Here is a 23,569-nt window from a genome sequence, read left to right as displayed (position 1 = left end):
AAGGGATGAGCCCCACCTACTTCTTCCTTTGAAAAAAATGAAATAAGAATACCACTCCCTCACAAATAAAAACACATTTTAAGCCCAACCTTTCGGATTCTCCCTTTTTATTCGAATTTGCAATAAGTGAAGAAAAGATTCCACCTAGAAAACAATCCCAGCCCAGCCAGGTGTGGCTCAGCTGTTGAGCATCGAGCTAGGATCCAGGAGATCTCGGTTCGATTCCCGGTCAGGGCACATGCCGGGGTTGTGGGCTGGATCCCCAGCAGGGGGCGTGCAGGAGTCAGCCGATCAATGACTCTCTCATCACTGATGTTTCTATGTCTCTCTCTCTCCCTCTCCCTTCCTCTCTCTGAAGTCAATAAAGATATATTTAATAATAATAAAAAAAAGGAAAACAATTCCATACCTGTGCTACTCCAGCCTTCCTGTCTCTCTGCTTTCATCATGGCTCCTTTCCAAACCTCACGTGGTATAATCTGAACCATGGGTTTAGGAGTCAGGATTTCGTAAATGCTAGGCAGGCTGGCCCTAATATTCATCAGATCCCTACTTCACGTAGACTCCTAAGACCTTTTAGGAACAAGGACTACACAGGAATGAATTTCTGCTCACATAGAAAACAGAAAAGTAATGAAGTCTGCAGAGCCCGTGGGCACGTCCCTTGCCTACATCCACAGAATGAGGGACTTGAGCTAGAAGACTCTAAACTCCCTCTAGCTCTCCATTCCCAGGATCTCACAAGTCTGTCCAAGTCCTCTTGAGCATCTGCAACGGCCAGCACAATGTTAAGCCGAGTCAACAGGCTGCTCTTTACCTGAAGAAGCATTTGTTACACACCTGATCTTGGGGATCAATCATCAAAGGCCACCGTCTCCCTTGAGTAACCAGAATGCCATTTTCCGTTGATATCAAGTCGCGGGGCAGCCCGTCCGTGTTCCACTGCCGTATTTCGTAGGGATCACCAAGAATGTTGATAAGACTGAAGGAAGGATCGATGGGGATCTCCAGAGACTGACAGTCCTGGATCCAACACTCTATCAGCTGCAAAGGAAAGTTTACTTGTATGGAACAGAGACCCTCAGTAAGTTAGCGCGCGCGCGCGCGCGCACACACACACACACACACACACACACACACACACATACACACACTGTCGGGTTAGGAGTAAGCCCTGCCAGGCTCCACGGGCATCCTGGCTCAGACCATGGGACACAGGAAGTAGACTAAACACCAGGACATCTGGGTCCTTTGGACATGTCATCACCCTGTCTGGGCCTCAGTTCTCTCATGTGTAAATGGCAAGGTCTGTCACAGTAGCCTTCAATCAGGGGTGCACTGCCCCTTTTTGAGAGAGTCTGGAAGCATGTGGAAAAGTTGGGGTTAACACAGTGAATGTGGGAGCTCCTAGCAATTAGCAGATGAGGGAGAGGGAAGTTAGCATGTCACCTCCTTCAACGAGCGGTACAGTCGTGCACACCAGAGAACCGTCTGTCCCCCAGGAGCACCACTGGCACCACTGCTTGCAGGCACCCAATGATCCCTGGGCTCCCGTGGAGTCTATATGGGTCCTATGCTCGCTAGGATTTGTAACTCAAAGACAAGGGTGAAACATTTTTAGGAAGGGATTTCGTAAAAATGGCTTGAAAATCACTCCCGGTAAGTTCGATTCCTGCTCTTTGCATCGCCTAGCCCTCAGACGCAGCCTCACCAATTCAGAACACTTCATCCTGGCGGACTTTAGATGCCACTTCTGATCATAATCGGAAGGGTCCCCCGTCCCCTTTTCTTTCCCCCAGGTTCTTGTGCTGTGTATGTCAAGTGAGGAATAACTTTCTAAGGCAGGAAAGGCAAGGGAGGGATGTGCTAAGGAAAGGCCAGGGGTAGACCATCACCGGCTGATGGGCGAGGCGAGGCGAGGGCTGTGGTGGTATAAATAAATAAATTTCCCGGTGGACAAGCTCCACAGTGAGTAGCCTCCACTTAAACTCAGAAAAATGACCCCCGTTCTCCTTTCGCCCGCCCGCAGCTTCAGCCGCTTCTCACGGCTCCTCTGCGAAAGCGAGTGCGCTCACCAGCTGCCGGTACTGGGCCGTGAAGGCTCCGTAATAGGCCACGCAAGCTGCGGCTATGAACACGTTCCCGATGACATTCGAAATCTCCTCGTCGAATTTCTCGATGGTCTCCTCCCATCGAACTTTCTCATCCCCCAAGGCAGCCGTCAGCTTTCCAGCACGGGCCAGGCGTGCTTTTGTCAGGGCCATGTTCTTTGCTAGAAAATGTTAGGAGAATCAGGTTATGTTATCTAACATTTTCCTAAAAGAGGAAAAGTGTCCTCACCTGCTTCTGTTTATAACGGAATCAGCATTATTTAATTACTCTGGCTGAAGGTAGCGCTCTCTCTGTGCTATCTACTGATTTATTTTCTGAATCAAACTCGTGTTACCACGTAACACGCCACAGGAGAAGTGGGATACACACAATACTCCAGTTCTCCTGGTTTTATACTAGAAGGCATTTAGCGCGAGAGTCTAATGGAAATACGTCCTGCATGTTGAATGAAAGCTGAGATACGACGGACTGCCCTAAAACTCTGCTTTTGAAAATCAGGCATTTTGAAAATCAGGAAATCAGGCATTTCCTGACCAAAATACATGCCCCGAATTACTCACTCAGGCTTTCTTTCTCATTCACGCTCCTGTCGTATTCATCTTGCAAGGCCTGTATTTGATCTTCCACTTGTTTTAGTAGCGCTCGTTTTTCTTTCAGGGTGGCCATAGTAATGTCGAGTTCAGCCTAGTAAAATATAGCAAATATTTATGAACGGGCCCCCAAAGGAGGCCGGACTTGCCCATTTAGAATACTTTTTTTTTTAAAAGTAGGATTTATGTTCCCTTTGTCATGTAGTCAAAAATTCTGATGTGATACACAAAGTTAAAACGAATGTAAAACTGACTAAGAGAAGAGCAGAGGCAAACAGATTAAAACAAAACAAAAACAAAGCCCAGCAAAATGAATCCTAGAAGGAATTTAGAGAAACAGATTTACCAAGCATCTGGGGGGAATTAGTCACTACACTGGATTATCAACTTTAAATGATGAAAACAAACATACTATTCACTCAGTGGTGGAAACGGAGCTTTCCTAACTAGTTCTCCGGAGCAGGGGTCTGCGCACGGGGGCCTCAGAGGACACCATCAAGGGTGGGAGTACTTAGAAAAGGGAAACACAGAGCATCCTATCCTAGAGCTAAAAGGGGCCTCAGGAAGACTATAGGCAAAGCGAACAGACTAAGAACTCATTTCCCTTTTATGCTGGAAGAGGGCTGAATTTAGAGGTAATTTATGAAAAAATAATCTTTGCCCACTATTTTTTGAGAGAAAAACTAATCTCTAAGAGCACTGTTACTATCTATATTCCGTAGGGTCCCAGTGACATGCTAAGGGGAGCTTGAATGATGGGTGATCATGGCCTTTAATTCAGTAAAATATCACAACGCAGGTAACGAACCTGTGCGGCACGGAGTTTCTGTCTCTTGGGTTCGACTTCTTTGACCACCCGAGAGTACAGGTCCATCGCTCTTACCCACATGCACATGGACTTACATGCTTTGGACACTTTCTCTACTTTTTCGGGCACAAAATCAGGATTGTTAATATACTTTTGAAGCTTTGCTAATATCTGAGGCTTTATGTTTTCCTTGTCATATTCTAGAAGTCTTCTGAGAAAGTTGGAGTCCCCAAGAAGTTGCTTTGCTGTTGCCCAATCAGGCCTGAAAGACAGAAGAGGTAAGTTAATAGCACTGTCATAAAGTAACAGGGGAACAAATGGAATGTATTCCTTTGAGAACATTAAGATATTATCCCAATAAGTGGGTAGATTTAATCTTAATACTCTAATCCCAGCAAACAGTAGTTAGGTGCACCACAATTTATGGGCAGACAGGTAACTGGATGACTAATGATTCATACTACCCAGTTTTGGTAGGGAAAGAATTATAAAATTATGGAGTTTTAGAAATGTAAGTTTTAGAAAGAAAAGGAGTTTCATTTTTAAAATGCCCCAGGGACTCACATTTTAACTTTCTTTTCCTTAGTTTCGATCATTAAATCTCTTGCTAGGACACGGCAATCACCTAACTGGTTTTATGTCTCTCAGTCAACCACACCTCCTGTGCACTTTCGCCAGATTGGTCTTTCTCACATGAAAATCTGGTTATGTTCAAATGTTCAATAGTTTTCAGTCCCCTGAGGCCAGGGCTCTCCATCTGTGCTTAGGCGCTGGCCAGAGGGTCAGCAGGGAAGCCCTCTTCCCTTGCTTTGATCGGTTTTACATACAAAGGTTTCTTATAGTTTTTATTGAAAAATAAAAAGATATTATTAGAGAAAGTTTGAAAACTACATGTCTACAAGAAGATGAAATCTGAATTGCTTAGCACAGTATACGAGACCTTTTATGATGCAATCACTGCCTCCTGCACATCCCACCCACCCCATCCCATGAGCACCAAAGGTCCCTGGGCCCTGTCCACAGTCCCACTCTCCACCTGAGCATCATCTCTCAAAACCCCACTCACATCTCCCCAGGGGCACTCTTATCTCAGCACCCCTAATACTATGCAACTTTCTCGTGTCTTGAAATTAATATTTTTCACATCTGTCTCCCCAGCAGACTGCATGTGCCTTGCAGGGAAGAAATTTATACCTTCCATCATCCAGCACAAAACAGATGTTCAAAGAAAAAAAAAAAAACGCTTGTTGAATCAATTTGCTGAATGACTGCCCAAATCAACGAGAGGGTAGAGAAGAGAATGAACACGGAGAAAAACAGCAAAGAAATTCCACCAGGCGTTCTGGTAATACACGGCTCTGAATTACTCACTTGGCATTCAAGAGAATGGAAATGGCTTCCATAACGGTCATGACCATATCTGGGGGCTTTGTAAAAACTCTGATTTCAGATATATCGGCTTTATCTAAGGAATCCAGCGCTTTATTGGCAGCATCGAGTGCAGGCAGAGCTTCTTCAAGGTCTCTTTGAGCGTCGTCGGCTATCGCTTGGGTTTCTTCGGCTTTCACTTTGGCCACTGCTTCATCTTCCTGCACAACGTTACGGACCTACCCATTGAAACATGACTGCTTAAGTGGTCTCAATATCTGAATTACAATACTTAAAAACAAAGCCAATGATGAAAGAGTGTTAGCTATACTGAATTTTACCCTCTCCTTTGTCCATGCCTTCCAGGATAAGAAGAGGTGCTTTATGTTTGTAGGGGAGACTTCTCTCACAAATCCCTGTGTACCACTCTTTGGGTTCATGCATTGTCAGGGAGAGGCCAGACTGATTAATTGAAGGGAGATTGCTGACAACTTAAAAGCAATGCTAAGTCTATCTATCACTTAGTTATTTTAAGAACATATAAAATAAAAAATCCAATCATTTGTTATTGTATGTAAGTGATCAGTTGGTGACCAAAGCTTTCTCACCCACGGCTGTAGGTTACCCAGCGTACCTGATCGGCACTTTCTTGATCCACTGCCAATTTGTCCATCAGGGCTTCGACATCTTGTGATTTTGTCAAAAGGATAGGTTCTAAAGCTGAAAGATCTAATTTCATCTTATCTACTAGTATGTTTGTTTCTAATAGCTTGGTGAGACCATTCTTTACCCGGTCACTTGCCTGGATGACAATAAAAATATTATAATGAGTATTATAAGCTATAATTTTACTGGCATCTATGACTCATGTAGTAGAATTTTACATCTACAGAATTGGTAAATCAGTTTGTAATACTTAAAATTGTGACTGTAAAGAAATCTTCAGGTAGCAGAACTCTAGGAAATGGCCATGACATTCACCACGGTAGGTCTGGACCCATGCCCCCTGGCCACCGGAGTGGGCCATCACTGGATTGTGGGCTCATTAAGGGCCCAGAATGTATTACTTTTATTTTTTATTTCATGTTTGGTAGCATGTTGAATGAATGAGAGACAAGTTCAGGCAGAAATTCCTGGAGGCAGCATCACTCAGAGCTGCGACAAGAGAAAAATTCCAAGATGTCTTAAATAAAATTACAACAGACTGGAGGGTGAGAGGATGAGACAAGGAAAGATAATCATTTAGAGGCCATAGGCCTAAACTAACAAAAGACTGCTCATATTCCTGAGTGTGTGTTGAAACTTTCAATCAACTTCTATGTGGCTATTTCAGCAACTATCTAGCCGGCCACCAGCATATTTTGCTTATGCTTGAACATTCTGGACTGTTGCCTAAACCAATCCCAAAGCATCAAATACTTCTTGATGTACAAGTCACCTATCCCAGAACTCTCCCAGCTTTACCTTCTCCCAACCCCCTTATCTGTAGCCAATGTAAATTCTTTCAAAATAACTTACATCTTTCTTCCCCAAACTCATTGTATAAAAGAGCCCCAAAGCCCTAGGACAGTGGACATAATCTCTTCTCCATCCAGCCCTGCTGCTGGTGGCTTAGACTGTGTGTCCCATGACCTGGTCCTTTTTCTGACTCGCATGTGGCTCAATAAAACCTTTCTCTCAAGACAACTTTCAGCCTCAAAGGTTTTTTTTAAACACTTGTTTCCTCAGGATGGTCAGCAAGGTTGAGAACCCCCAGGGAGACAGTGTCCGAGGTACTTCACTTTGGTTGGTGGATCTAAATCTTACTTCCCAGTGGTTGCAAACTTTTAACTAGGATCGAAGGGGCAGTATTTGGTAGAGAAGACACTCTGGAATAAAGTTTTGGAAGGTGAGTCAGAAAGCTTAGTTGAGATTGGCGGGTTTCAAAAATATCTGAGTTCTTTTACATTTACCAGGTAAAAGTCCACTGAAGAACATTTAAAATACATAAATCACAAATGTTTCCATTTTTACTGTGTTGAAAATTTTAGGTCATGTTAATAGCCTGACGATGATGATTGATGATGATGATGCTGATGGCAGCCACTATTTTCTGAGTACCTCATATGAATCAGATCATATACCTAGCACTTCAAAAACAGTCTTACTTAAGTTTCACAACAATCCAAGAGGTATGTATAGATATTTTTAACCTTATTTTCTACTAAGACTTAGAGAATTTATAAAATGTGCTCTAGAGGCAGAGGAAAGAGGAAGAGCACTGGTTGTACATAGTCCACCCGACACTGAAGCTTTTGCTCTTAATGGGGACTACTGGCACATCAGACGCCCAAACTCCATCTCTGTTGCTTAACAAAAGTTTTCTGATGACCAGTTCTCTGCTTAACTCTGATGCTGTTAGATGTCCGTATCATTCTACTGAGTCAAAGACACTTAGGTAAATGATAGAAGACAAAACATAAATATCAAAGACGGGGGAGACTTGCGGACTGACAGCATGAAACAGTTTTTTGCCATACTGTAGGTTGTCGAGGGCACTTGTCAGGATGGAGAGGGCTCCAGCAGGTGAGATGGCACACAGATCTTCCACTCATTCTGCCGAAAGTCTTGAGTTCAAGCAATAAAACTTAAAAAAAGGACTATATATATATTTGGTTAATCCTCACCTAAGAATATTTTTTCCATAGAGTTTAGAGAGAGTGGAAAGGAGGAAAGGAAGGTGAATGGGTGGGGGAAGAGAGAGAGAAACATCAACACATGTACTGCTTTGCCTCCTGCAGGCACCGGGGCCATGATGGAGCCTGTAACTGAAGTACATGCCCTTGACCTGGAATCGAACTCACGACCCTTTCATGTGCAGGCCAACACCCTAACCACTGAGCAACATGGGCCAGGGCTTAAATGATAGTATTAAACTTACTGAAATCAACTGCTTCTTTTTATCACTGAGCATGGTCAGGTAGAGGTTGATGAGTTCCAGGTAGGAGGTGGGTGTGGTGTAGTACCGTCTCCGGAGCTCTGTGTAATAGCGTTCTGCCATATTGGAGACGCTTAAGTGAACATTCACGCACATGAGGGAAAGCTTTTCTTTTAGTTCATCACTTCCAATGCCAACATTTGAGAAAAATGTCTCTGATACGGAAAGAAGTGCTTCTTTGGGCCACTGTAAATATACAGTTTGGAAAATCTGTTGTTCCTTTCCATAATATGCAATTTAACAAGTAAGAAAACTGTGTATTTCTAGAACTTTCCCTTACCGTATCCCTCCCCCTTTCACCTGTTTAACCCTTACTCATGTCTATGATGTTTAATGAACTGAATGGCTGTGCTCATTAGAGAGGGGTCAGGGTCTGCATTTGCTGTCCTCAGCACAGTGTCTGGCACATAGCAACTGTTCAATGAGTATTTGTTGATTAATGAATAAATAATTAGGTGTTTCAGGGCTAACTCCATGAATAAAATCACATATATTACAAGAACCTCATGTGCTCACTCCGTTTATTATGCAGTTCGGACTTCAGGTCCACTATTATAAGCACTGTCCTGTTCACTCAACTCCTTTGCTCCTCTCTTTTCGTTGAGCTCACCTGAACCTTAGTTAAATGCAACTTTCTGTTACCCATGCCCATGACTGCAGCTGAGCATGGTGGAGAAAAACACAACCATGCTGACTGGGCTCACTTTAAATTCATGGCAACTAGCTCGAGCAGGTTCTTAGTGCAACCCAAAAATGCTTCTACATTTTCTAATGCATCCTTAATGTACTCTCCTAGATGAGTATTTTACACCGTCTACTACCTTCTCAGACTGTTAACACTTCCTCATTTCTCTTCATTCTCAGTGATGATCTTGCTTCCCACATAACTTAAAAAAAAAAGAAGCAATGAAAACAGAACTTCAATGAATTCCCATCTACCTGCATCTGTGCTCATATACTCTGCCTTCCTGGTGCTCTGGGGTGAGTTGTGTATGCTCCCTGCCCAAGTCAGCCCCTTCATTGATGACTCAGTGCCATCCTTTCTTGTCTGCTCAAAGACATTGGTCCAACAATGCTTAACTCCATCTGCTACACCATCAATATATTTCTTTTTTCTGGATGATTTCTATCATGTGCAGCACACACATGTGCTGTTTGTGTTTCTCACTTAAAAATACTTTTCTCTTCACCACACATATCCCTCTAGCTATTTCTCATCTCCTGGTATTCCTTTAGGGCAAAACTTCTAGAAAGCGTTGGCAGTAGTCCCCCCTTATCCATGGGGGATACCTTCCAAGACCCCCATGTATGCCTAAAACTATGACTTGTACTGGACCTTATACATATTACTTTTTTTTCTTATACATAAAAATGCCTTTGCACTTTAAGGAAGCACATAATGGCTTCTCTTTGGCATGCCTGAACTGCCAGCATCACTACTACGGTGTTTTGGGGTCATTATTAAGTAAAATAAGGGTTACTTGAACGTAAGCACTGTGACACCTTGACAGACCTGATAACTGAGACAGCTACTAGCTGACTAATGAGTGGGTGGCATATACAGCGTGGAAACGCTGGACACAAGGGAACGAGTCATCTCCCAGGAAGGACAGAGCAGGATGGTGTGAGATTTCATCATGCCACTTAGAATGGCATGCAATTTAAAACTTACAAATTATTTACTTCTGGAATTCTCCATTTAATATTTTTGGACTGAGGCTGACCCAGGGTAACTGAAACCATGGAGAGCAAAACTGTGGATAAGGGGGGGCTACTGTGCCCATTGTGTCCGATTCCTCTTCCTTCCTCTCTCTTGGACCTTGCCTCCCAGCACTCCACTGAGACAGCCCTTGTCAAGATCACTGGCTTCTGCATTGCTGAAGGCAACAGCCTCCTCTTCCTATACAAATTCTGTTCTGCCTTTGCTTGGTAATTGTCCTTGTCATCTCTTGCACATAAGTAAATTTTTAGAGGGCTTTAAAGCTAATGCAGTTTACTCCTTTAAATTCAAGTAAGTACAACTACTCAAAGACATATCCTGGGAAGTCACCAACCTGGACAAACCAGTCAATGGTGCAGCAGTTCACAAGGGATGGAAACATCCGGCATCGGGACCGGAAGGCCTCCCCAACCGGGCTCATACAGAGGACAATGTGCAGCTTCTGACGGACTCTGTTGATAAAGTATTGAAACACCTGGCCAACAACAACAACAAAAAAAGAGAGAGATACTCTTTCAATTTAAAATAAGGATGAAGCAACAATAAAAGCAAGAGTTGTTTAATGCATCCAAGTCTACCGATATCAATTTAAAAATGTCAGTGGTGCCCGGCCGGCCTGGCTCAGCGATTGAGCATCGACCTAGGATCCAGAAGATCATGGTTCGATCAGGACACATGCCTGGGTTTCGGGCTCGATCCCCAGGAGGCAGCCCATCAATGACTCTCTCTCAACATTGACGTTTCTCTCTCTCTCCCTCTCTCTGTCTCTCGTCTCTCCCCTTCCCACTCTCTCTGAAATGCAATGAAAAAAATATCCTGGATGACGGTTAAAAATTTAAAAAAATGCAGTGAAGTAAATGTCTAAATTATTTTGTTTAACAGTCATTCCAACCCCTCTCTCTCGTGCAGTCTGGGAAGACTAAAAATGACATTTTGCAGACTCCTTTGCACCTATGGTTCTGGGTGTGATGAGGATCATCCTCACCAGTGCTTTCAGGGAAAGCCCTGGAACAAGTGGAGGGAGATTTTCATACAAGGCTTTGCTCTGGGGTAGAGGACCCTTGAGGGAGACAGACAGGGTGCGGGGCAACACTCTTTGCAGGTGCAGAGCCTGGTAGAAGTGGCCTGGACCTGGAGCCACTATCTCCAGATGTGGCTCCTGTTGGAGGAAGCCACTGAGAGGATGTGACCGCTGACTGAGCCATCAGCTGGACCCCCTCCCTTGTCCTCAGACTGCACGTTCCGCCCACTGTTCCCACGGTGGGAACCATTTTAAGGACAACATCTTGAGAGAACAATGTGTTGTTGAGAAGATCTGGACAACAGACATGACTGAACCCAGTTGAGTCCTCTATGTAATACAAACTTTTAAGATTCTGGTGGGCAGTGTGGAGATCTACTCACCTTGCAGATGCCCAAGACAAAGGCCCCAATGTGTAAGTTCTCTTGCCTATTAAACCTGCCACCTACCAATCAGCAGTGGTCCGCCCCCTCCTTCAGTCTCTCCTTGCTCTCTGCATACAGGGGCCAGTTTCAGATGCCCCCCAGGGAACTCCAAGGTTGTGAACCGACAGCTCCCATTGCCGCTGCTTCCTGACAGGGTGAAGGGCGCGTGGCTTTGGAGCTGGCCGCTGAAGCAGCGGCGCGCGCTCGGTTTCGTGGCTTCCTGGCTCTGCAGGAATGGGGGGCAGAGCCGGCAGCTTCCTTGACCGTTGACTTCTACAGTGTGCATTTCACATTATTCCAAGGAAGTCAGCCAGGAATCCTTTTCTTTGGCCCTCTCGGGGATTGTGTGCCTTGAATAAAGCCATTTCTGCTCACATTAGCTGAAGCAGGCCCTGCTGTCTGCACCCGTAAGCCCTGACCTAGCAGTAGATGAAAGTCCCATGAAAAGACACAGAAAGACATGAGAAAGAGTGGCCATAAAGTTAAAGAAGGTGCCCAAAGAAAAAGAAGTGGGGTTGACAAATAGCAACATATGGAATCTAGCAGTGTTGGAGAAATGGAAGTGGACAGCAGCTGTGTTGAGAGAGAGAGAGGGAGAGAGAGAATGTGCATTTCTGTTTTAGCTGTGCCATAACCTTGCCGATAGGCGAGGGAGTCAAAAGTACTGGACCTCAGGCAGGGCACTGAGGGCGTGTGAAATATATCTGGACAAGACTATGACCTCCATGGGGGCAGGGTTTCTGCTTTCCATGGACTTCTTTGGGAGTTTGGTGAACCAATGCTTTGAATGCAGGATATTAAATATCGAGAATTACTATGGAAACCAATTATACTGAAAAAGAAATTCTATCCACAGACTCCTTAAGGAGATTTGTTGACCATTTTTTAAAGAGACTAAAACAATTTTTTTGTTTGTTTTACAAAGCTGTATAACCATTCTCACATGTCCTACCTCATCCCTATTGCCCTCGGAAATTCCGACTTCTTTTGCTCTTGGTCTGGTGGCTGCTAAAACCTGCTCCAGTTCATCTTTTTCAAATAAATTAGGCACTTCACCTGAGTTCAAAATGTTATTTATATCTTCTAGGAACTCTTCCACGACAATCTGGAGAAGAAAACAGTGATCATTATAACTCATTCAACTGTTTTACATTGATTACATGTAATTATAAAGCAAATATTTGATCAAGATTCACATTCAGTTAATTTCATCTTTAAGAGAAGATAATCTTAAAAATTAAATAGATAGAATCTTTTTTTTTTTAAACCTCACCGAGGATGTTTTTCCAATTGCTTTTCAGAGAGAGTGGGGGAGAGAGAGAGAGAAACATCGATGTGAGAGAGACACATCGATTGTTTGCCCCCCCGCACGCACCCTGACCAGGGCCAGGGACGAGCCTGCAACCAAGTTACGCACCCTTGGCCGGAACTGAACCCGAGACCCTTCAGTCCACAGGCCGTAGCTCTAACCACCGAGCAAAACCAGCCGGGGCTAGAGAGAATCTTAATATTCTAATATAATAAGTACATTGCTTTTTGGCATTCATCTTTTACATGGCTCAGGTCTGCGTGCAAGTATTTTATAGTCTGCTCCTTTCAGCTAACATTTTATCCTAAATAGTAATCCATAATTCTGTAGAGCACTCATCATGTTCACAACCATTAACGGGAGCATAATACACCATTGAGCTGCCGTGCCATACATTTACATAAACTTAGATGATTTACAGCCTTATTTACATCATGAGAACATATTTAGGCCCATAGCTTCTCTCCCTAGTTGGATTATTTCATGGGGATAAATTCCCAGTAGTGAGATTAGCAATTAAAATGCATGAATATTTGCTGGATTTTGAAGATTTAAAAATTTCCTATTCAATTCGAGTATGGCTTCATTAACCTTTAACACACAATTTTGTTAATTTGGGGAGTGTAAAGGGTTCCATTAGGCAAATTTAATTTTCATTCCTTTTATTATTAGCAAGGGAAAATATTATTCCACATTTATTATTTTCCATTAAAAAACCTGTTGAAACTATGTAACCATCTATATACAGATGGTCCCTGACTTACGATGATTCAACTTACCATTTTCCAACTTTACAATGGTACGAAAGTGATATGCTTTCATGAGATATTCAAATTTATTAACAATAGGCTTTATGTTAGATAATTTTGCCCAACTGTAGGCTAATGTAACTGTTCTCAGCACATTTAAGGTAGGCTAGGCTAAGCTATGACTTTCAGTAGGGTAGGTGTATCAAATGCATTTTTAATTTATGATATTCTCTGCTTACAATGGGTTTATTGGAACTCAGTCTGCCAAGATCCAAATGCTGATTGTTGCAAGTCCCCTGACCTCCCATCACATTCCCAGTGGCCAAGGCCTGCAGATTCCCCCACAGTCCCCAAGAGGTGAGACTGGAGGAGACTCCCAAGAAGTGCTCCACAAGCAGTGCAACCTGGAATTCCACCTTGGCTCTCTTTTCTCATTGAAGGAACGTAGGCTCAGGGGAGGCCTCTTCGTGTGATGCTGCACCAGTCTGGGTGCCGAGAAATGTGGTCAGCATATAGCCACTCTTATCACCTTTTAATGCAGTCCGTCTCATCTCTGTGGTGCAGAGGGGTGATTCAGTCTCTGCCTTTGTTCTAGGGTTTCTCAGTGGTGTCCTGTCCATGCATGGTTGATAGTTGTCTTTTGTGAGATGGAGTAAAATTGGGAACAACCTATATCGCCATCTTGGTGATGTCTCTCTCTGTAATTCTGTTCTGATATTATTTTCCTGATATTGTTAAAATGTTTATCTATATTCTCCTGTAGCTCTCTTAGCATGTTCAGAACATGTATTTTGAATTATTTGTGGGGCAATTTGTGGATCTGCATTTCTTGGGGCCAGTCACTGGAGGTTCACTGTATTCTTTTGGTGGAGTCCTGTTTCCCTGATTCTTCATGATCTCTGTAGCCTTACATAGGTGTCTGCACATTTGAGAATGCAGTCACCTCTTCCAGACTTTACAGACTGGCTTTGGTGAGGGAAGACTCTCTCCTGTGGGTAGGGGCATGCTAGGGCATGCTGCGACCCCGGGTCTAGTAGTATAGTACAGGATGGCAAGTGCAGGGGTGTGTGGTGGCACTGGGTCTGGGGTGGCAGTGTTATGCCTCTTTGGCTCAGGCCACTGGCATCCATAATATCGACAATTATGTGTATCTTGCCTAGCACTGCAGGGGGTCTGCAGTGGCTGCAAGGGCTATTGGGGTGCTCGGTGGTGCCCGTAAGTCCTGTGGCTAGGAACCAGGGCAGGCATTGGTGGTGGTCAGAGCCAGTGATGGGCACACATTTGAATATGGGTTGTTTCTCATTTGTAAAAAATATTTACATACTCAGATATAAACTGACTGTATGACACAGATGTTAAAAATTTTTTCCCCATTTTATGATTGGGCTTAATCCCATTCACAGTGTTTAAAAAAGTAAAACGAACTTGAAATATTTATGCATCAGATCTATTGCTTTTTTATTCCCTGGTCAATTCCTATAAAGTTTTTCCCCCCCAGTGTTAAAATATGCAAGTGTAGCAAATGTAGAAAATTCTCTACTATAAAATAAATCTGAGATCAGTGAAAATGGTTGTTGTAGACATAGATGTAAATCCTATTCTAATTTTAAAGTTAATTTTACCCTAAACATAGCTGTTATCTTTTCTTTTTCTTGAGTAAAGCCTATTTCCCTGCCTGATTTCACTTAGGGAATTGCTTTCTTACATTTACCTCTACAGAAACAATTTATTACCTTCTGTATCTACAGTCTTCCGCTCAAAGAAAAGTTACAAATCGTTCTCACTCCCTTAGCCTTTGATCATATTTACTTAGAATTTAAGGGGGGAAACAACAGTTGGTAAAATAAATAAAAAATGTGCTATAAAAGTCTTTTACAAGATCCAAGAAATTTGTTACCAGAGGGAACAGTCCCTGAACTGCACCGTCTAACTATCCGAGCACATACGTGACTGTAACACTCCTGTTGTCACACCTGGGACCCTGCCGGATGTACCTGTGTGTCCGTGAAGAGGAAAACCATGTTCCTGTCCTCCACGCCAGCCAGTCTGTACAGCTTCCTCAGGTCTTCGTGAAAACTTTCATAGTTATACCCCCGGCTCAGTTCAATCTGGAAACATCTGTAGCCACATATGTGGGCTGCGAGCCTGGTCAGAGACTGCTTCCCGGTGCCCCCGACGCCAACGAGCAGGGCGTTGCCTCTTTCCTGACGGATCATGCGGGCGATCCTGCGGGAAGCAGAGAGAGTGTCGCTTGTTCTTGGAGGCCTGCCCCAGCGAGCCAGGCTGGTGGCCAGCCGAGCGCACCCCGAGCAAGGGCCGCAGGGAAGGGCAGGGGTGTCTGAGGCTCGGGGCTGGGAGGCAAGGGCTTCCCTTATATCCACCTCTCCCCCGTTTCCTACAGGCTGCTGGCCTTGGGCACGCAGATTCAGAGCAAAGTAAAATCTCTTTTCCCTTCTTCAAGATGTGGAGAAGTTGTCAAGAACCTGGCTGACCCAGGCCACTATTGTGGTAACCATTCTATTGACAAGTCCAAGTCTCCTTTCATAAGGATGAGTATGCAGAAATATCACTGGACCGAGAAAACACACTGCAGCTCAGGAGGCGAGACCAAGCGAAAAATCTGAAATGCATTTGCTGTAAGATAGCGACAAAACTTTAGAAATTTTCTGATTCATGTTAACAAGAATTTAAAAAGCACTGCAACCGTGATATTAAAGTGAGCACCCAGAAAAGGAAACAAAATCTGAGTTTAGAAAAAATATTGTCGATGAAAGTGTCTGACCACCAAACTGAAAACCTTAGTGGAAGATGGGCCTCACAAAGAGGCCGCCGCAGAAAACTGAACAGGTGAAGTAGAAGACAAACTCCAGGGCTTTACCCAGAACTCAGAGAAAAAAGACAATGACATTTGAATGACAAGAGAAAACGGAAGATGAGGACAGATCTGGGAGAAACAAATGGGATCCCAGCAGCCACACAAGAGGAATTGCAAAAGGAAAGAGAAGAGGGAACAGAACTCATACTATAGTGACTGAAATAAAAGAAAAAGCCATCAGAGCTGACCCTACAGATGGGAAGACGTCACTGAGGGTCAGAAAAACCCCCCACAACAAACAATAAAGAGGGGAGTCAAAACACTAAATATTTTCTAGGAGATACATGAATATAAAATAAAATATGTGTGTAAAGGTGTATGTACATAGGAATATATGTATCTATTTCATATATGTTGACATATATGAAGTAGAAATCTATATTTTAGACATAACTGAAAAGTTTGTAACCATCTAAAAAGCAGATGTAATAGATTACTCCCAAAGGGACAAGTAATTTTAGGCTGACCTCAGGCATCTATTTTACGAGATGTCACTCGATAACACAAAGTTACAGAAGGAAAGCTATCATGTTATTGCTCAGAGAGTAAGCCACCTGCCAACCCTTCCTAAAAGATTCCTTAAAGATATACAGAAAAGTATGAGTAAAATAAAAAACTCAAGAAGGGGGAAAGGGTGTCAGTATGTAAGTGAGCAGTATGTGTATGAGAGTCAAGTCCATATGCTATGATTACGATGATAAAAAAGTAATGATAATGTCAGTAAATTCTTCTTTCAAAGAAGATACAAATGTAAAAACAATTTCTCTTTTAAAAAATTATTATCGCCATTATCTAAAATCTCAGATTGGGTTATCCCAAATATCCCACCATAACTTTATCATTTTTATTTTTAATATATCTTTATTGATTTCAGAGAGAGGAAGGGAGAGAAAGAAAGAGATGGAAGCATCAATGATGAGAGAGAATCATCGATCAGTGCCTTATATTTTAATAGAGAGATCTGTTCTATCATCCTTGCAATGTGGTGACAACTTTGGGGGCATTTAATGGCCTGGTGCAAATTGCCCTTTGAAAGCACAAGCCTTAAGTAAAGAAATATTTTTCTCAGCTGGGAAAGTTTTTATCCAGTTATCCTTCGGGGGGGGGGGGGGGGGAAGAAAACCAACTAAAATGTCACCAACAAATATAAATGTAGTATCTGCTGAATTACTGAATGTTTAGTATTTGCCCCATAACTCATGTTCGCAAGTTTAAAGGCTCTAACAACAAATTGCTAATCAGCAGTGGGTGTTTAAAAGCTCCTACAACAAATAGATATTTGTTGCCTCTAATTCCTAACTACTGATCCTCTCTAGAAAAATAGAGGACAGGTCTACATGGTTTCACATGGCAGTCCTTCGTGTATCTGAAAACCAAATCTCCCCCATTCTACAAATGGTTTTTCATTTCCTCCTGCAGTATTTTAAGCTAACCTTGAGTAGCCTGGTGATTCCCTTTCACAAAAGAAGAAAGATTATAAATACAGTTAAGCTGACTTTGCCTATCATCTGGCCTGTGCTCCAGGAAGTTTCTCAGACCAGAGTGCTGCCATTATGTTTTCCTTTTCAGGCTTAGGGCCTACCTGAGCTATGGGAACAAAAGTTGTTAGGACACAGTTTGTGGGTATGTTGGGAGAGGGACAGATTAGAAGCCAGTGATGTCCTGATAATCCAATGACAAACTATTGTATAACACTTGAGCTGTGACAAACATACATCCTTGAATTAGAGTTAATTGAATTGCAGAAATATAGGAAAGGTGAAAGACTTGGTTTATGGTTTATTAAAAAAAAATCCTGGGGATTTAACTGTCCAACATTAACAAGGTCCAACATTAAAATGTAGTTGACAAGGGAAGAAAAGAAAGCCATTAAAATCTTGCCGTAGTGGTAGGCCATGGGAAACCTGTCCTCACACATTTTACACTGCTTACTCCACAGAATAGTACATCAATCTGGTATCACATTTTAAGTGGAATACTGAAAAGTTATAAATTGCTTAGTGTGTTGAAAGGTGGAAATAGTTTCTACCAGGCACTAGTAATTATGCCTGGAGAAGACAAAGCTCAGAGGAGCCTGGTAATCCTCTTTAAATACGGAGGATTGTTACAAAAAAGAGTTGATGCATTTTGGGTGGAGGTATGTGCGGCAGAGTTAGTCAAACCACTGGCTGCCATCCCCCCCAGCACTCACCAGCTAGCGGATTTTGGACAATTCACCTGGATTCTCGGTGGCACAGGGTTTTGTCCAAATATAGCTGCAAAATGTTTCTGGTCCTACTTGCTCTTTGGCCCTATCAAGAGATGGTCTCTGTGCCCTAGACATTTGGCTCAGTAGACAGAGTGTGGCCTGTGGATGGGTGGGTCTTGGGTTCCATTACGGTCAAGGGCATGTATCTCAGTTGCAGGCTCGATCCCCCTAACCGATGCGTCTCTCTCCCATCGATGTTTCTCTCTCTCTCCCTTCCACTCTCTCTGAAAAGCGATGGGAAAAAAATATTCTAGGGTGAGGGTTAAAAAAAAAGAGAGAAAGTCTCTGACCCTCTTGAGAACCTGGGAGGACCTGTATGACTCTGTGGACTAACAGAGTGAAGCCGTGTCACTTGCAAGGCTAAGCTGTGCAAGGCCACTTGGCTTCTGCCAGGTTCTTTCGGGGCTCGAGCCTTTGGAGCCCGGAGCCAGCAAGTAAGAAGCCCGGACATGGCCCTGCTGCTGCCACCGTCCACCTGGAGGCAGAGGGGTGCCGGGTGCTTCGGGTGCTGTCTCACTAGCACTGCGTGAGAAGTCCCAGGACACAGCCACTGGTGCCTTATCGCACAGCAACAGGCCGCTGGAACATTCTCTGAGAGTCACGTGTACAGAGGTTATTATGATACTGAGCCATAGAGAGGTGTTAGGACAGTTAAATGAGATTCTTCATGTCATGGTTTTATACTCACACTGAGGGCCATTATTATTCCTGCTTCACAGGAGTCACAAGGAACAAACTTTGACTCACCCTCGAAGGGTCATTTTGACACAGAATTGTCCAACAGGACACGAGCCGCTTCAAAAAGTGATGTGTGCTTCAAGGACTGCAGGTATTCAGGCTGGACACCTAGGTGTCAGGGATGTCCCTCAAAAGATACTTGCAATGGGTAAGAGTCGGGCTCACAAGCAGATGGAATCTAGGATCCTGCATTCAACTTGTTTTTCTATAACCTTGAACTCCTCTTTCTTTAGGCATGCATATAACAGACTTGCTATACCCCACGCGTATCTGCGGGAACAACTTAGACCCTTTTCTGTAATGATCCATGACATTTAAAACAAACAAAAAAAACAATCTATTAAGGTTTAGCAAAAATAATAACCCTGGGGAATTCCATAGGAAGTTCATGCATATTTATTTAAAATATATCAAAATTATACTGAGATTTGTTATAGACCTTAGTCTATCTAATGGCTGTGGGAAGAGCTCTGCCCAACTTAATCCTTACGTTTTTATACAAAACAAATTAGAACCATGTACTACTGGGCACCTTATAGCACTATACCTTGAAACATGTTCTATAGCATCCTGGAAGAACACCAGCTTTACTTCTTTGGGATTTGTAAGGTTATAATCATCAAGATAGTCCTGTAGAACATTTGCAATTTTCTCCATATCGGGAATGTCGTCATAAATCCGATCAGCCTTATCTGCTCCAAACTATAAGATGATTTATGGGAGAAGAAATGAGTTGAATAAGTTCTGATATAGAAATATATATAACATACATGACCTTAGCAGGAAACAATATTTTCCCTATGTTGCTATTTAATCATTTGCTTATATATGTTAGGACAGCTTTCAAAACAAGGAAACCGAGACTAACGAAACTCAGACTTTTGTGACTAAGCGAAAGTCCATTTCTTTTAACTTCTTCAAGTGGTATATTGGAACTTCAGTTTTGTTTGCAATAAAATTCACACAGTAGCTCAGATATAGATTTTTAAATTTTCTTACTATACGTTACTCTGGGGTTTCATAATTTTGCTCCTAGACTGCTGACGTCAGAAAAACTAAATGAGTTGAACATTATGCATGGCAGACTGTTATGGTTATAAAAAATCATGCCAGAACTATATGTAGTTTTTATACAGTAGTCACCTAATAAGTAAATCCCTGAGAATGAAATGTGGTATAAACTATAGGGAACGGAGGTCTTGTTTCAACCTACTGATGATGTCTTATCTTTGCTGTAGCAACTGCCCTGGGGGCATTTTCATTAGGAAACTTTGATTAAAATGTCTGTAGGCAAAGCATTAAGAATCCAGCCTGTCTTTTCCTTTGCTTCATTCCCCCACTTGATAATAACATCACTGGAAACACATTGGAAACAGAATCACCATCGGAAAACAAATTTTAGACTTTGTATTTAATAAAACATTTAAGTAAATATATTTTATACAAATAAACTGTTTATCTTTTTTATTGGTCAGGGTTACGAGAGCGGTGAGGGATTGCATACATATGGTACAAAGGCCAGTGACTGAGAGCCGCTACGTACCTGGCTCTGTGCTGGGATTGAGGGTGAACAAGAGAGACGTGGCTCTTCCCAACCCCAGACACTAGGAAATGCTAAGCCCACACAAGAGTCCCCTTGTCCAACAAGACGGCTGTCTGTCCGCAAAGGTAGGGTGGTTAGATGGCAGGCTTATTCTAGGCAGGTCTAGAGGGTAAAATTTAGGCCCATATGTGGATGCTATTGGGGCGACAGACTTGAGGAACTTAATACAAGGACAATTTTGCTGCTAATCAGAGCTACTCTGAAATGGAGAGAGTCACACTGCTCACTAATGAGCTTCCCATTACTGGAAGCATTTGAGCGGAGCCTGCACAGGTACATGCAGCATAGCAGGGGGAGTCTAGTCCTGAGTTAAGAGACTAAACCTCCTTACTAATTCAAACTATTAGAAAAATGAATGTAACTAGATCAGGAGTCAGCAATCTTTTTCTCTAAAGGGCCAGATAGGAAAGGCTTTGCAGGCCATATAGTCTCTGCTACTTCTACTCTATGCTCCTTGTAACGTGAAAGTAACCACATAAATCAAACACGGTCAAATGCAATTGCGTGGCTGTGTTCCGATAGAACTTCATCTACAAAAATGGGCAGAGGGCCGATTTTGCCTACAGGCCATAGTTTGCTGACCCCTAGTCTAGATCTTTAATCTTCACAGGTGCAAAGTTCTTGTAGAATGTGAACCTGAACTTTATAATCTTCAAATTGTAAGGCTTATCATTGTAATATTCATATGATTATAACCTTCAAATACAGTCAAGTCATTAGAACATACTTGCCTTAATGAAATCTCCAAATATGATGGGCTTAGTCAAAAAATATTCCAGGCCAATTGCAATTCCAAAATGTTTGTCTATTCAAAACACAAAGTCAAAATATTAGAAAATTATTTACTTAGAAGACTTAATTAGTATAAATGAAACTGAGAGAAAGCCACATTAATACTGCCACTTTAGTTTGGTTGATAATCTCCCAGATTTAAGATTAAGCATATTTAATATTAATAAGCATTTTATTAAATAATCGATATTGAATACATATTACTAAGAAATACTTTATAAATATCCTGGCTTCTTATCAGACAAAATGCTGTTTCTCCTACATTTTCTCCTCTACTTAAAATTCTATACTGAATTTAAAATATTAACCCTTCTTGTATTTCAATACAATAAATTTTATAATATTTCTTGTATTTTATATATTTGAGGCATCGAAAAAAACTTTTATTTAGGAATGACTAAAATTCACTTTGCTTTACCCTATTAAGCTCATTTTAATTTTCCTTTATAGAAACCAAATTGCTTTTCTACTAAAAAAAAAAAAAAAAAAAAAAAAAAAGCAGCTAAGTAAAGATTGACACTTACTGGCCATTTCTGTCAAAATAGCATGGAAATAGTGCTTGTCTTCATTATTAATCAGGCGATCATGGAAGACTCTCTGACATTCGTGGCAAAAGAGTCTAAATATCTGTATTCCTTCTCTTATTGTTCCTGGATCACACTGGAGAATACCTGTTTTTAAGAAAAGGAAAAAAGGAAAATTCTACATTTGTGGAATATACAGTATTAGTTTTATGAACCAGAAGATCCTTAGGTCCAACTTTATCCCCACGCTACCAGAAATGGGTGCATCCCCAGTGGATATACACATATACTAATAGTGACCTCATTTTTTTAAAGTAAAACTGGGACACATTACTTGAAAACATTTTTTTTTCTTGTTTTGTGCTTCTTTCCCGGAACATGTGAAGTGGTCAAACTTCACAGTGTGAGCAACATTCATCTCATTATTGCACTCAGCTGTAGTACATTAAGCGAGGAGTGTCAATTTAAAATATATATTTTCATCAAGCAACTCCCCCCCACCCCAACCTTCACAGTTTTCAAAACATCAATTTCCTCTCTTATTCTTCCCCAGTGTTCAAGTCTCATCAAATTCCCCTGGTCCTTTTGGCTTCTACTCAAATTATTCTGAGTACTCTTTGTAGTAATATAGGGTGTCCCCCAAAATGTATACACACTTTAACAGCTGATAAAACTCACTTAATTTTCACTCCTTTTCAGATTTAACTGATTTGAAATAATGGACTAAGCTTTGAACAAAGAAAATTTATCCTAAAATGCCACTAGACTTTTTTTTATGGGGGTACAGCAAAGATAAAGTTTATGGTACAACACCGGCAACAGTTGATGAATTGAGGGCTCACAAATACCGAAGGCAATGATTCTTGACGTTTGTGATTCCATTGCTTCGCGTTATCAGCAGTGCCTGGACCTGAATATCATCAGTTTGAAAACAGGCATTGACAAGAAATTACTCATTTCTGGAGATTCTTTTAAATTTTGAAAATGAACTAACTGTATGTTAATAAACACTGACTTTATAATAATCGTTCAAAGCATGCATACATTTTTAGGGGGACACCCTGTATAAATTGTAATTACAAAAACAGTCCTAATAATTTCAAGGTACAACAAAAGCAATGGTGTATAGAAGTCCTCCGGGAAGTGTTCATTCTCCACGGGACCCTTCACATGGGGCTCTCACAATGTGCAGAGGGGAACGGGGGAGCCCCTACCATGCACATCTGTACACACAGCTGGCAGAAGGCACCATACGACATGGCTGGTACCATTCATGCTGCTTTGGGATAACAGGGGATTTCTACGGATGTTACTTTTTTTTTTTTTTTGCAGCTCCCATTGTGTGTGTGTGTGTGTGTGTGTGAGATATATCTCTTGAAATGGTTAAATATTTAATTATTTTCAGCTAATACTTGTAGAAATAAGGGCATTTCCAGGACATTATGATAAAATTTGAGGACAAGGGGAAAGATATTAAAAAATGGGATTTCCTGATACTTTATGGTGATGTATCATTGTTGGAGATAAAATGCATCCTAAATTTTGAAGCTCAGCAATTACCTAAAAAGTAGGACTAGAAAGACAATGGGGTAGGATGACAAATAAATAAATGACTAGATTAGACAATGTCTGAGGGCCAGGAAGTGAGTCCCAAGCAATTCACTAAAGAAACAAAGCCATGCTCCAATGTTTCCGAGGGAAAATTAGTTC

The 23,569-nt window shown here is 42.0% G+C and overlaps 1 protein-coding gene across 1 annotated transcript in view; it reads right to left on the bottom strand.

The window, feature by feature from the left end:
• The window catches only part of DNAH6 (dynein axonemal heavy chain 6), a 174,706-nt gene that overhangs the window by 53,553 nt on the left and 97,584 nt on the right, over positions 1 to 23,569 (bottom strand). The window contains exons 43-55 of the mRNA XM_016202528.2: positions 21,860 to 22,006; positions 21,275 to 21,348; positions 19,488 to 19,642; positions 15,074 to 15,305; positions 11,974 to 12,126; positions 9,910 to 10,050; positions 7,799 to 8,041; positions 5,513 to 5,680; positions 4,882 to 5,117; positions 3,511 to 3,772; positions 2,673 to 2,796; positions 2,076 to 2,272; positions 841 to 1,044 (exon numbers count right to left, since the gene is read on the bottom strand). Coding sequence (XP_016058014.2) covers positions 841 to 1,044; positions 2,076 to 2,272; positions 2,673 to 2,796; positions 3,511 to 3,772; positions 4,882 to 5,117; positions 5,513 to 5,680; positions 7,799 to 8,041; positions 9,910 to 10,050; positions 11,974 to 12,126; positions 15,074 to 15,305; positions 19,488 to 19,642; positions 21,275 to 21,348; positions 21,860 to 22,006 — 2,336 coding nt within the window. The remainder of the gene's footprint in view (positions 1 to 840; positions 1,045 to 2,075; positions 2,273 to 2,672; positions 2,797 to 3,510; positions 3,773 to 4,881; positions 5,118 to 5,512; positions 5,681 to 7,798; positions 8,042 to 9,909; positions 10,051 to 11,973; positions 12,127 to 15,073; positions 15,306 to 19,487; positions 19,643 to 21,274; positions 21,349 to 21,859; positions 22,007 to 23,569) is intronic.

The sequence above is a fragment of the Miniopterus natalensis genome, chromosome 13 (assembly GCF_054644295.1).
Source record: "Miniopterus natalensis isolate mMinNat1 chromosome 13, mMinNat1.hap1, whole genome shotgun sequence".
Classification (NCBI taxonomy): domain Eukaryota; kingdom Metazoa; phylum Chordata; class Mammalia; order Chiroptera; family Miniopteridae; genus Miniopterus; species Miniopterus natalensis.
Note: the sequence above shows the minus strand (reverse complement) of the source record. Positions and strands in the feature narration are given on the sequence as shown.